Source organism: Carcharhinus amblyrhynchos, chromosome 21 (assembly GCF_965287045.1).
Source record: "Carcharhinus amblyrhynchos chromosome 21, sCarAmb.v2.hapA, whole genome shotgun sequence".
Lineage (NCBI taxonomy): Eukaryota > Metazoa > Chordata > Chondrichthyes > Carcharhiniformes > Carcharhinidae > Carcharhinus > Carcharhinus amblyrhynchos.
The window spans coordinates 317,685-332,414 of record NC_137344.1 but is presented as its reverse complement, the minus strand read 5'-3'; the positions used below and the strand labels follow the sequence as shown (position 1 = coordinate 332,414).

At 53.0% G+C, this 14,730-nt stretch overlaps 1 protein-coding gene across 1 annotated transcript in view; it reads right to left on the bottom strand.

Annotated features, from left to right (window-relative positions):
- LOC145356552 (inactive rhomboid protein 2-like) overlaps positions 1-14,730 on the bottom strand; it is a 113,459-nt gene that overhangs the window by 83,955 nt on the left and 14,774 nt on the right. Inside the window, exon 4 of the mRNA XM_080209315.1 lies at positions 2,727-2,922. Within this exon, the coding sequence (XP_080065441.1) occupies positions 2,727-2,922 (196 nt within the window). The remainder of the gene's footprint in view (positions 1-2,726; positions 2,923-14,730) is intronic.

The following is a 14,730-nucleotide window of genomic DNA, read 5'->3' as shown; positions in this document are numbered from 1 at the left end:
AATTCTAACATTTTCCCAACAACAGACGTCAAACTAATTAGTCTGTAATTTCCCACATTTTGCCTCTCTCTCTGCTCAAAGGGCGTTACATTAGCATTTTTCCAATCCACTGGAATCCTTCCTGTGTCCAGAGAATTCTGGAATATTACAACCAATGGATCCATTATTTTTGCTGCCACTTCCTTTAATACCCTAGGATGTAGGCCTTCAGGCCTGGGGAGACTTGTCCGCCCTCAATCCCAATAGTTTGTGAGTACCTTTTCCCTATCCATGTTGATTGTTCTAAGTTCTACTCTTTCTATTACCTCTGACTTGCCTGTTCCTATCAGAACGATACTAGAAAACTGAGGCAAAGTATTGATTTAGCATCTCTGCCATTTCAATATTCTCCATTATTAACCCTCCAGTTTCATCTTCCAAGGGACCAACATCCGCCACAGTGACTCTCTTCCCTTTTATATTCCTATAGAAGCTTTTGCTATCCTTCTTGATATTTTGTGCTAGTTTTCTTTCATAATTTACCTTGGCTCTTTTTATTTCTTTTTTCAGATCCCTTTGTTTGTGTTTGAAAGTTTCCCAATCTTCCAGCTGGCCTTTGCAATATGGTATACCTTAATGTGTGTCTTTATATCCTTGGTCTCCTTGTTTCGGCATGGATTTTTTTTTAACTTCCCCTTCCCACCTTTCTTCCTCACTCAGATATACTTTAGTTGTGAGGAATTGAAAATCTCCTTAAACTACCACTGGTCATTCGTTGTCCTACCTTTCAGCCTCCTGCCCACTCTACTCAAACCAAATCTGACCTTGTGCCTATAATTTTCTTTAATTCCAGAACGCTAGTGTGGGATTCCATTTTTCACCCCCAAACTAAATTTTGAATTATATCACACTCCCTAGAGGATCCCCAATTATGGGGTCATCAATTAATTCCTCCTCATTACATAATATCAAATCCAGAGTAGCCTGATCCCTGTTGTTTCCACAGCATACTGTTTCAAGAAACAATCTCTAATACATTCAATAAACTCTGCCTCCAGGCTACCCATGCCAATTTGATTCTTACTGATTTTAATATGCATGTAGATTGCAAGAAGTCTCACAACACCATGTTAAAGTCCAACAGGCTTATTTGGTAGCAAAAGCCTTTTGGTGGCTTTTGCTACAAAATAAACCTGTTGGACTTTAACCTGGTGTTCAGACTTCTTACTGTGTTTACCCCAGTCCAACGCTGGAATCTCCACATCATTTTAAAATCACCCATAATTATTGCCATACTTTTCTTGCAGACCCCCAGTAGTTCCTGATTTATACCGTGCCCCACAGTGGAACTACTGCTTGGGGATCTATAGATTACTCCTAGCAAATAATTCTCCCTTTTGCTATTATTTATTTCTACCCAGACTGATTCCACATCTTGATCTCCCATGCTTATATCATTTCTCATTCCAGCATTGATACCTTTCTTCACCAGCAAAGCTACACCACCTCCTTTTCCTTTCAGTTTATCTTTCCAAAACACTGAGTATCCTTGGATATTCAATTCCCAGACCTGGTCTCATTGTAACCACGTCTCAGTAATCGCCACCAAATCGTACCCGCTTGTTTCTATTTATGACATTAATTCATTAATTTTGCTCCAAATACTTTATACATTTAGGTACAAAGTTTTTACATTTGTTCTACTGGTAAATTTCCCGACTCTTTTATAATTCCTTGGTGCATAAAGACATTCACCCATTCTGTCTCTCTTTTATTGTCCGGTAACCATCTGCCACATCACCAACCTGCTTTAATTTGGGTTTTCTAATTTCCCCAACAATTGAACCCTCACGAACACCACCACTGCCCTTCCCCCCCACGACCAGCCACGCACCCCACCCCACCCCCCAATTCCCATTCAGTTTAAAGCCCCAATCTACAGCCCTAGTTATACGATTTACCAGGACTCTGGTCCCAGCACGATTCAGATGAAGACCGTCCCATGAAAACAGGTCCCTCTTCCCCATTACTGGTGCCAATGTCCCATGAATTCAAACCTATTCCTCTCACACCAATCTTTGAGCCACGCATTTACCTACTTGGACAAGACAAGTGGATCTTTACCCTCCCACTCTAAGTTGCTAGTTACTCCAACCTCCTTGAAATTAGTCTTCCTGAGAATGTACCTGTGTGTTAGCTTTCTGTGTTTTGTTTTGTACCCCAAGTCCTTTTGTGTTGCTGCTTTCTGCAGTTTTTCTCCATTTAAATAATATTCGGTTCTTTCATTCTCCCTTCACAGTTTCTCACATCTTCTACTTGCTAACATTTTCCCCACATAGTTAACCAATCAATACTTTATAAACTGTTTGTATCCTTTTCGCAACATGACCCTCCACCACACTCTCCACCAAATTGCCCCTCCCTCACCTTCTGACCCCACCCAAAACCTCATCCCCACCCAAACACTGATCCTCCACATCTGCACCATTGGACTCTACCTAAATTCCCCTCAACAGCCACCCACTGTCACCCCGCACCTCCCCACCCCATTCCCCAATCCCGTATTCAGCAACACTTGGGGGAGGGAAATGGAAGAGAAAGTTAGGATGAACAGAATTAGCATCAGAGATTATTGGAATCATCCACTTGTGCACTGGGATTACGAGCGATGACATAACGGAAAGGTAACTGGGAAACTGGTGTTGAGACCAGAGGCGGACAGGATGAATTCTACGGGTTGTTCTCACCTTTGGTGTTGTACAGAAAGCTGCAGAATGCGGAGCTAAGAATGATGAGAATTCCACACCGGGGCCTGCCACATCTGTCTGGTACGGAGCTTTCAGTCTCCCATATCTCTGGCTACAATGCATCCAGCTCTGATACTGCCAGTGATGAGGATCCGATTTACTGTCTTTTCCCAAACCAAACCATTCAGCTGTTCCCCTGTAACAAACACAACCAGATCCTTGGTTAGACCACACTGGGAATCCTGTCAGTGCGAGCATCTGGAGACACTGTGGAAGGTACAAGAAAAATCAATTCTGATTTGATTTGATTTATTATTGTTCACTGGGATACAATGAAAAGTATCGTTTCTTGCGTGCTGTACAGACAAAGCATACCATTCATAAAGAAGGAAAAGAGAGAGTGCAGAATTAGTGTTACAGTCACAGCTAGGGTGTAGAGAAAGATCAACTTAATGCGAGGTGGGTCCATTTGAAAGTCTGACAGCAGCAGGGAAGGAGCTATTCTTGAGTCGGTTGGTACAAGACCTCATAAGAACATAAGAAGTAGGAGCAGGAGTAGGCCATCGAGCCCTTTGAGCCTGCCCCACCATTCAATAAGATCATGGCTGATCTGAAGTGGATCAGTTACACTTTCCCGCTTTCTCCCCATAACTCTTAATTCCCCTGTCTGTCAAAAACCTATCTACCCATGACTTAAATATATTTAGCGAGGCAGCCTCCACCACTTCAACGGGCAGAGAATTCCAGAGATTCACCACCCTTTGAGTGAAGAAGTTCCTCCTCAACTCCGTTCTAAACCGCACCCCCCTTTATCTTGAGGCTGTGCCCTCTAGTCCTGCTGTCCTTTCTGAGCGGGAAGAACCTCTCCACCTCTACCCTATCCATCCCTTTCATCATCTTGTACGTCTCAATGAGATCTCCCCTCATCCTTCTAAACTCTAACGAGTACAAGCCCAATCTATTCAGCCTCTCCTCATAGCTCAACCCCCTCAATTCCGGTATCAGCCTAGTGAACCTCCTCTGCACTCCCTCCAAGGCCAAAATATCCTTGCGCAAGTGCGGCGACCAAAACTGCACACAGTACTCCAGCTGCGGCTTCACCAGTGCCCTGTACAGTTGCAGCAAGACCTCCCTACTTTTATATTCAATCCCCCTCGCTATGAAGGCCAGCATCCCATTTGCCTTCCTGACCACCTGCTGCACCTGCAAGCTGGGTTTTTGCGACTCATGCACAAGGACCCCCAGGTCCCTCTGCACCGTAGACTGCTGCAGCTTTTCGCCCTGTAAGTAGTAGTCCTTCCTACTATTATTCCTACCAAAGTGGACAACCTCGCACTTGCCAACATTGTATTCCATCTGCCAGGTCCTCGCGCACTGGCTCAGCCTATCTAGATCCCTCTGCAGACTTTCCACACCCTCCGCACAATTCGCCGTTCCACCAATCTAGGTGTCATCAGCAAATTTCAACACTATACACTTGGTTCCCTCCTCCAGATCATCTATATAAATGGTAAATAGCTGAGGCCCCAGCACCGACCCCTGGGGCACCCCACTAGTCACCAACCGCCAATCCGAATAGCACCCATTGACCCCCACTCTTTGCCTCCTATTTGACAGCCAATCCTCTATCCACGCTAACACCCTACCCCCAACTCCATGCCCCCTGACCTTCTGTAACAACCTCTTGTGAGGCACCTTATCAAACGCCTTCTGAAAATCAAGAAACACCACATCCACCGGCTCTCCTCTATCCACCGCCCTAGACACATCCTCATAGAATTCCAATATAGAACATAGAACATAGAACATTACAGCGCGGAACAGGCCCTTCGGCCCACAATGTTGCGCCGACCAGTCCTATTTTTAAAAAACACTGACCCACTAATCTAAACCAATCCCTTTTCGTCCATAAACCTATCCACCAATCTCTTAAACGCCCCCAAACTAGGCGCATTTACAACTGCAGCAGGCAGGGCATTCCAGTCCCTCACCACCCTCTGGGTAAAGAACCTGCCCCTGACATCCGTCCTATAACTATCCCCCCTTAATTTAAAGCCATGGCACCTCGTGCTAGCTTTCTCCATCCGAGGAAACAGGCTATCACCATCCACCCTATCTAAACCTCTAATCATCTTATATGTTTCTATAAGATCCCCTCTTAGCCGCCTTCTTTCCAGTGAAAACAACCCCAAATCCCTCAGTCTCTCCTCATAGGACCTCCCCTGCATACCAGGCAACATCCTGGTAAACCTCCTCTGCACCCTCTCCAAAGCCTCCACATCCTTCCTGTAATGTGGGGACCAGAACTGCACACAGTACTCCAAGTGCGGCCGCACCAGAGTTGTGTACAGTTGCAACATGATGCTGCGACTCCTAAATAAATAAATAAATTCGTCAGACACGACTTCCCCTTAACGAATCCGTGCTGCGTCTGCTCTATCAAACAATTCTTCTCAAGATGCCTCGCTATTTCTTCTTTGATGACAGATTCAAGCATTTTTCCTACAACAGACGTTAAACTAACCGGCCTATAATTCCCTGCCTTTTGCCTGCCACCCTTTTTAAACGGCGGCGTAACATTAGCCATTTTCCAATCTTCCGGCACTTCCCCGGAATCCAGCGATGTCTGGAAAATAATCACTAAGGCATCCACTATCACCTCCGCCATTTCTTTCAGAACCCTTGGATGCATTCCATCCGGTCCTGGGGGCTTGTCCACAATCAGTCCCTCTAGTCTGTCGAGCACCGCCTCTCTAGTAACAATAATATCATTCAGGCCCTCCACTCCTACCATCTTTCCATCGCAAACACCCGGCAAATTATTCACGTCCTCCTCCGTGAAGACCGAAGCAAAAAAGTTATTCAAGGCCTCAGCCATTTCCCCATCCCCTACCACTAAGTCCCCCTTCTCATCCTCTAAGGGTCCAACATTCACCCTAGCCAGCCTTCTCCTTTTTATATATTTATAAAAACTCTTACTATCCTTTTTTATACTTAGTGCTAGCCTAGATTCATAGTCTATCCTTCCTTTCTTTATCAACTTCTTCGTCATTCTTTGTTGATATTTAAACCTCTCCCAATCCTCTTCTCGCCCACTACTCTTAGCTACTCTAAACGCATCAGCTTTTAATTTAATACTCTCCTTTACCTCCTTCGTTATCCACAGCTGATTATCTCTCCTCCTACGATCCTTTTTAACCATCGGAATAAATTTCTGCTGAGCACCAAGAAAGATCTCCTTAAAGATCCTCCACTGTTCCTCAGCAGACCTACCTTCCAATCTGCTCCCCCAATCAACATTCGCCAATTCCTCTCTCATCCTACCGTACTCCCCTCTGTTCAAGCAAAGGACACAGGTCCAGGAACCCACTTTCTCCTCCTCCATCTGCATCAGAAACTCCACCATACAATGATCACTCTTCCCAAGAGGATCCTTCACCACAAGGTCCTTAATTCTACCTGCCTCATTACATAACACCAAATCTAAGATAGCTCGCTCCCTCGTCGGCTCCAACACACACTGTTCAAGGAAACTATCCCGGCAGCATTCCAAGAACTCTTCCTCAAGCCCACCACGTCCAACATGGGTCAACCAATCAATATGCAAATTGAAATCCCCCATAATTATCGCCGTTCCATTCCTGCACGCCGCATTTATTTGATATTTGCAGACTTTGTCAGCAAATATCAAGGATAACCCACGACCATCAGACCGGCCAACAACTTCTGTGACATTTTCCTGATGGAATAAGATGGAAGAGAGGATGTCCGGGGTGTGTGGGATCCTTAATTATACCGGCTGCTTTTCTGAGGCAGCGGGAAGTGTAGACAGAGTCAATGGATGGGAGATTGGTTTGCGTGATGGGACTGGGCTATGTTCATGACCTTTTGTAGTTCCTTGCAGTCTTGGACAGAGCAGGAGCCCAGACCGAGCTGTGATACAACCAGAAAGAATGCTTTGTATGGGGCATCTGTAAAAGTTGGTGAGAGTCATAGCTGGCATGCCAAATTTCCTTAGTCTTCTGAGAAAGTAGAGGTATTGGTGGGCTATCTTAACTATAACTTGAATCTCTCAACACTTTCTATTTCGTCCCTGTAGATGTAGAAGGCCAGTCCGATGGTACTGGGATATCGTTGATTTTTGCTTGCAAACTCAGTTACGGATTTCCTGTTGATGTAGACGGGAGCATGTTCTCCTTTACGCTTCCTGAAGTCGATGACAATCTCTTTCATTTTGTTGACATTGAGGGAGAGATTATTGTCACTGCACCAGATTCTCTACCTCTGTCTCCTGTACTCTGTCTCACCATTTTTTGAGGTCTGACCCACTGCGGTGTTGTCATCAGCAAACATGAAAATTGAATTGGAGGAGAATTTGGCCACACAAAGGTGTATAAGGAATACAGTAGTGGGCTGAGAACACAGCCTTTTGGGGTACTGGTGTTGAGTATAATTGTGGAGGAGGTGGTGTTGCCTATCCTTACTGATTTGTGGTCTGTGAGTTAGGAAGTTCGGGATCCAGTCACAGGGAGGAACCGAGGCCCAGATGACAGTTTGGAGATGAGTTTCATGAAAATAATGGTGTTGAAGGCTGAGCTGTAGTCAATAAATAGGAGTCTGACATAGGTGTCCTTGTTATGTTGTTGTTCCAGGGTTAAGTGCAGGGCCAGGGAGATGGTGTCTGCTGTGGATCTGTTGCGGCGGTCGGCAAACTAGTGGATGCAGGTATCTGGGAGGCTGGAATTGATTAGCACCATAACTAGCATTTCACAGTGATGGATGTCAGAGCCACCATGACAGAGAATGTATCAGAACTGACCAATTACACCATCAGGACAGATTGTACAAAAAGAGGCTTTCCTCTCGTCAAGAAAAGGTTCAGGGGCTAACCCGAAATGATTCAGAAGGATTTGCCAGGCAGATCCAGAGGGTGTTTCCCAATGTGAGGGAGACCGGAACCATAAATATAAATACAGTTGGAATTATGGGACAAATACCTTTACTCAAAGAATGATGAGAATCGACAGCACGGTGACACAGTGATTCACACTGCTGTCTCACAGTGCCAGGGACCCGGGGCAGCACGGTGACACAGTGATTCACACTGCTGTCTCACAGTGCCAGGGACCCGGGGCAGCACGGTGACACAGTGATTCACACTGCTGTCTCACAGTGTCAGGGACCCGGGGCAGCACGGTGACACAGTGATTCACACTGCTGTCTCACAGCGCCAGGGACCCGGGGCAGCACGGTGACACAGTGATTCACACTGCTGTCTCACAGTGCCAGGGACCCCGGGTAGCACGGTGACACAGTGATTCACACTGCTGTCTCACAGTGCCAGGGACCCCGGGTAGCACGGTGACACAGTGATTCACACTGCTGTCTCACAGTGCCAGGGACCCGGGGCAGCACGGTGACACAGTGATTCACACTGCTGTCTCACAGTGCCAGGGACCCGGGGCAGCACGGTGACACAGTGATTCACACTGCTGTCTCACAGCGCCAGGGACCCGGGGCAGCACGGTGACACAGTGATTCACACTGCTGTCTCACAGTGCCAGGGACCCCGGGTAGCACGGTGACACAGTGATTCACACTGCTGTCTCACAGTGCCAGGGACCCGGGGCAGCACAGTGACACAGTGATTCACACTGCTGTCTCACAGCGCCAGGGACCCGAGGCAGCACGGTGACACAGTGATTCACACTGCTGTCTCACAGTGCCAGGGACCCGGGGCAGCACGGTGACACAGTGATTAGCACTGCTGTCTCACAGTGCCAGGGACCCGGGGCAGCACGGTGACACAGTGATTCACACTGCTGTCTCACAGCGCCAGGGACCCGGGGCAGCACGGTGACACAGTGATTCACACTGCTGTCTCACAGTGCCAGGGACCCGGGGCAGCACGGTGACACAGTGATTCACACTGCTGTCTCACAGCGCCAGGGACCTGGGGCAGCACGGTGACACAGTGATTCGCACTGCTGTCTCACAGTGCCAGGGACCCGGGGCAGCACGGTGACACAGTGATTCACACTGCTGTCTCACAGTGCCAGGGACCCGGGCAGCACGGTGACACAGTGATTCGCACTGCTGTCTCACAGTGCCAGGGACCCGGGGCAGCACGGTGACACAGTGATTCACACTGCTGTCTCACAGTGCCAGGGACCCGGGGCAGCACGGTGACACAGTGATTCACACTGCTGTCTCACAGTGCCAGGGACCCGGGGCAGCACGGTGACACAGTGGTTCGCACTGCTGTCTCACAGTGCCAGGGACCCGGGGCAGCACGGTGACACAGTGGTTCGCACTGCTGTCTCACAGTGCCAGGGACCCGGGGCAGCACGGTGACACAGTGATTCACACCGCTGTCTCACAGTGCCAGGGACCTGGGGCAGCACGGTGACACAGTGATTAGCATTGCTGTCTCACAGTGCCAGGGACCCGGGGCAGCACGGTGACACAGTGATTAACACTGCTGTCTCACAGTGCCAGGGACCCAGGCAGCACGGTGACACAGTGATTAGCACTGCTGTCTCACAGTGCCAGGGACCTGGGGCAGCACGGTGACACAGTGATTCACACTGCTGTCTCACAGCGCCAGGGACCTGGGGCAGCACGGTGACACAGTGATTCACACTGCTGTCTCACAGTGCCAGGGACCCAGGCAGCACGGTGACACAGTGATTCGCACTGCTGTCTCACAGCGCCAGGGACCCGGGGCAGCACGGTGACACGGTGATTCACACTGCTGTCTCACAGTGTCAGGGACCCGGGGCAGCACGGTGACACAGTGATTCACACTGCTGTCTCACAGTGTCAGGGACCCGGGGCAGCACGGTGACACAGTGATTAGCACTGCTGTCTCACAGTGCCAGGGACCCAGGGCAGCACGGTGACACAGTGATTCACACTGCTGTCTCACAGTGTCAGGGACCCGGGGCAGCACGGTGACACAGTGATTCACACTGCTGTCTCACAGTGCCAGGGACCCGGGGCAGCACGGTGACACAGTGATTCACACCGCTGTCTCACAGTGCCAGGGACCCGGGGCAGCACGGTGACACAGTGATTCACACTGCTGTCTCACAGTGCCAGGGACCCGGGGCAGCACGGTGACACAGTGATTAGCACTGCTGTCTCACAGTGCCAGGGACCCAGGGCAGCACGGTGACACAGTGATTAGCACTGCTGTCTCACAGTGCCAGGGACCTGGGGCAGCACGGTGACACAGTGATTCACACTGCTGTCTCACAGTGTCAGGGACCCGGGGCAGCACGGTGACACAGTGATTCACACTGCTGTCTCACAGTGTCAGGGACCCGGGGCAGCACGGTGACACAGTGATTCACACTGCTGTCTCACAGTGCCAGGGACCCGGGGCAGCACGGTGACACAGTGATTCACACTGCTGTCTCACAGTGTCAGGGACCCGGGGCAGCACGGTGACACAGTGATTCACACTGCTGTCTCACAGTGCCAGGGACCCGGGGCAGCACGGTGACACAGTGATTCACACCGCTGTCTCACAGTGCCAGGGACCCGGGGCAGCACGGTGACACAGTGATTCACACTGCTGTCTCACAGTGCCAGGGACCCGGGGCAGCACGGTGACACAGTGATTAGCACTGCTGTCTCACAGTGCCAGGGACCCAGGGCAGCACGGTGACACAGTGATTAGCACTGCTGTCTCACAGTGCCAGGGACCCGGGGCAGCACGGTGACACAGTGATTAGCACTGCTGTCTCACAGTGTCAGGGACCCGGGGCAGCACGGTGACACAGTGATTCACACTGCTGTCTCACAGTGCCAGGGACCCGGGGCAGCACGGTGACACAGTGATTCACACTGCTGTCTCACAGCGCCAGGGACCCGGGGCAGCACGGTGACACAGTGATTCGCACTGCTGTCTCACAGCGCCAGGGACCTGGGGCAGCACGGTGACACAGTGATTCACACTGCTGTCTCACAGTGCCAGGGACCCGGGCAGCACGGTGACACAGTGATTCGCACTGCTGTCTCACAGTGCCAGGGACCCGGGGCAGCACGGTGACACAGTGATTCACACTGCTGTCTCACAGTGTCAGGGACCCGGGGCAGCACGGTGACACAGTGATTCACACTGCTGTCTCACAGCGCCAGGGACCCGGGGCAGCACGGTGACACAGTGATTCGCACTGCTGTCTCACAGCGCCAGGGACCTGGGGCAGCACGGTGACACAGTGATTCACACTGCTGTCTCACAGTGCCAGGGACCCAGGCAGCACGGTGACACAGTGATTCGCACTGCTGTCTCACAGTGCCAGGGACCTGGGGCAGCACGGTGACACAGTGATTCACACTGCTGTCTCACAGTGCCAGGGACCTGGGGCAGCACGGTGACACAGTGATTCACACTGCTGTCTCACAGTGCCAGGGACCCGGGGCAGCACGGTGACACAGTGATTCACACTGCTGTCTCACAGTGCCAGGGACCCGGGGCAGCACGGTGACACAGTGATTAGCACTGCTGTCTCACAGCGCCAGGGACCCGGGGCAGCACGGTGACACAGTGATTAGCACTGCTGTCTCACAGCGCCAGGGACCCGGGGCAGCACGGTGACACAGTGATTAGCACTGCTGTCTCTCAGTGCCAGGGACCCGGGGCAGCACGGTGACACAGTGATTCACACTGCTGCCTCACAGTGCCAGGGACCCGGGGCAGCACGGTGACACAGTGATTAGCACTGCTGTCTCACAGTGCCAGGGACCCGGGGCAGCACGGTGACACAGTGATTAGCACTGCTGTCTCACAGTGCCAGGGACCCGGGGCAGCACGGTGACACAGTGATTCACACTGCTGTCTCACAGTGCCAGGGACCCGGGGCAGCACGGTGACACAGTGATTAGCACTGCTGTCTCACAGTGCCAGGGACCCGGGGCAGCACGGTGACACAGTGATTAGCACTGCTGTCTCACAGTGCCAGGGACCCGGGGCAGCACGGTGACACAGTGATTCACACTGCTGTCTCACAGTGCCAGGGACCCGGGGCAGCACGGTGACACAGTGATTCACACTGCTGTCTCACAGTGCCAGGGACCCGGGGCAGCACGGTGACACAGTGATTAGCACTGCTGTCTCACAGCGCCAGGGACCCGGGGCAGCACGGTGACACAGTGATTAGCACTGCTGTCTCACAGTGCCAGGGACCCAGGGCAGCACGGTGACACAGTGATTCACACTGCTGTCTCACAGTGTCAGGGACCCGGGGCAGCACGGTGACACAGTGATTCACACTGCTGTCTCACAGTGCCAGGGACCCGGGGCAGCACGGTGACACAGTGATTCACACCGCTGTCTCACAGTGCCAGGGACCCGGGGCAGCACGGTGACACAGTGATTCACACTGCTGTCTCACAGTGCCAGGGACCCGGGGCAGCACGGTGACACAGTGATTAGCACTGCTGTCTCACAGTGCCAGGGACCCAGGGCAGCACGGTGACACAGTGATTAGCACTGCTGTCTCACAGTGCCAGGGACCTGGGGCAGCACGGTGACACAGTGATTCACACTGCTGTCTCACAGTGTCAGGGACCCGGGGCAGCACGGTGACACAGTGATTCACACTGCTGTCTCACAGTGTCAGGGACCCGGGGCAGCACGGTGACACAGTGATTCACACTGCTGTCTCACAGTGCCAGGGACCCGGGGCAGCACGGTGACACAGTGATTCACACTGCTGTCTCACAGTGTCAGGGACCCGGGGCAGCACGGTGACACAGTGATTCACACTGCTGTCTCACAGTGCCAGGGACCCGGGGCAGCACGGTGACACAGTGATTCACACCGCTGTCTCACAGTGCCAGGGACCCGGGGCAGCACGGTGACACAGTGATTCACACTGCTGTCTCACAGTGCCAGGGACCCGGGGCAGCACGGTGACACAGTGATTAGCACTGCTGTCTCACAGTGCCAGGGACCCAGGGCAGCACGGTGACACAGTGATTAGCACTGCTGTCTCACAGTGCCAGGGACCCGGGGCAGCACGGTGACACAGTGATTAGCACTGCTGTCTCACAGTGTCAGGGACCCGGGGCAGCACGGTGACACAGTGATTCACACTGCTGTCTCACAGTGCCAGGGACCCGGGGCAGCACGGTGACACAGTGATTCACACTGCTGTCTCACAGCGCCAGGGACCCGGGGCAGCACGGTGACACAGTGATTCGCACTGCTGTCTCACAGCGCCAGGGACCTGGGGCAGCACGGTGACACAGTGATTCACACTGCTGTCTCACAGTGCCAGGGACCCGGGCAGCACGGTGACACAGTGATTCGCACTGCTGTCTCACAGTGCCAGGGACCCGGGGCAGCACGGTGACACAGTGATTCACACTGCTGTCTCACAGTGTCAGGGACCCGGGGCAGCACGGTGACACAGTGATTCACACTGCTGTCTCACAGCGCCAGGGACCCGGGGCAGCACGGTGACACAGTGATTCGCACTGCTGTCTCACAGCGCCAGGGACCTGGGGCAGCACGGTGACACAGTGATTCACACTGCTGTCTCACAGTGCCAGGGACCCAGGCAGCACGGTGACACAGTGATTCGCACTGCTGTCTCACAGTGCCAGGGACCTGGGGCAGCACGGTGACACAGTGATTCACACTGCTGTCTCACAGTGCCAGGGACCTGGGGCAGCACGGTGACACAGTGATTCACACTGCTGTCTCACAGTGCCAGGGACCCGGGGCAGCACGGTGACACAGTGATTCACACTGCTGTCTCACAGTGCCAGGGACCCGGGGCAGCACGGTGACACAGTGATTAGCACTGCTGTCTCACAGCGCCAGGGACCCGGGGCAGCACGGTGACACAGTGATTAGCACTGCTGTCTCACAGCGCCAGGGACCCGGGGCAGCACGGTGACACAGTGATTAGCACTGCTGTCTCTCAGTGCCAGGGACCCGGGGCAGCACGGTGACACAGTGATTCACACTGCTGCCTCACAGTGCCAGGGACCCGGGGCAGCACGGTGACACAGTGATTAGCACTGCTGTCTCACAGTGCCAGGGACCCGGGGCAGCACGGTGACACAGTGATTAGCACTGCTGTCTCACAGTGCCAGGGACCCGGGGCAGCACGGTGACACAGTGATTCACACTGCTGTCTCACAGTGCCAGGGACCCGGGGCAGCACGGTGACACAGTGATTAGCACTGCTGTCTCACAGTGCCAGGGACCCGGGGCAGCACGGTGACACAGTGATTAGCACTGCTGTCTCACAGTGCCAGGGACCCGGGGCAGCACGGTGACACAGTGATTCACACTGCTGTCTCACAGTGCCAGGGACCCGGGGCAGCACGGTGACACAGTGATTCACACTGCTGTCTCACAGTGCCAGGGACCCGGGGCAGCACGGTGACACAGTGATTAGCACTGCTGTCTCACAGCGCCAGGGACCCGGGGCAGCACGGTGACACAGTGATTAGCACTGCTGTCTCTCAGTGCCAGGGACCCGGGGCAGCACGGTGACACAGTGATTAGCACTGCTGTCTCACAGTGCCAGGGACCCGGGGCAGCACGGTGACACAGTGATTCACACTGCTGTCTCACAGCGCCAGGGACCCGGGGCAGCACGGTGACACAGTGATTAGCACTGCTGTCTCACAGCGCCAGGGACCCCGGGCAGCACGGTGACACAGTGATTAGCACTGCTGTCTCACAGTGCCAGGGACCCGGGGCAGCACGGTGGCACAGTGATTAGCACTGCTGTCTCACAGCGCCAGGGACCCGGGGCAGCACGGTGACACAGTGATTAGCACTGCTGTCTCACAGTGCCAGGGACCCGGGGCAGCACGGTGACACAGTGATTCACACTGCTGTCTCACAGTGTCAGGGACCCGGGGCAGCACGGTGACACAGTGATTAGCACTGCTGTCTCACAGTGCCAGGGACCCGGGGCAGCACGGTGACACAGTGATTCACACTGCATGGTTGAGGGACTGGTGTAGGGTAGAG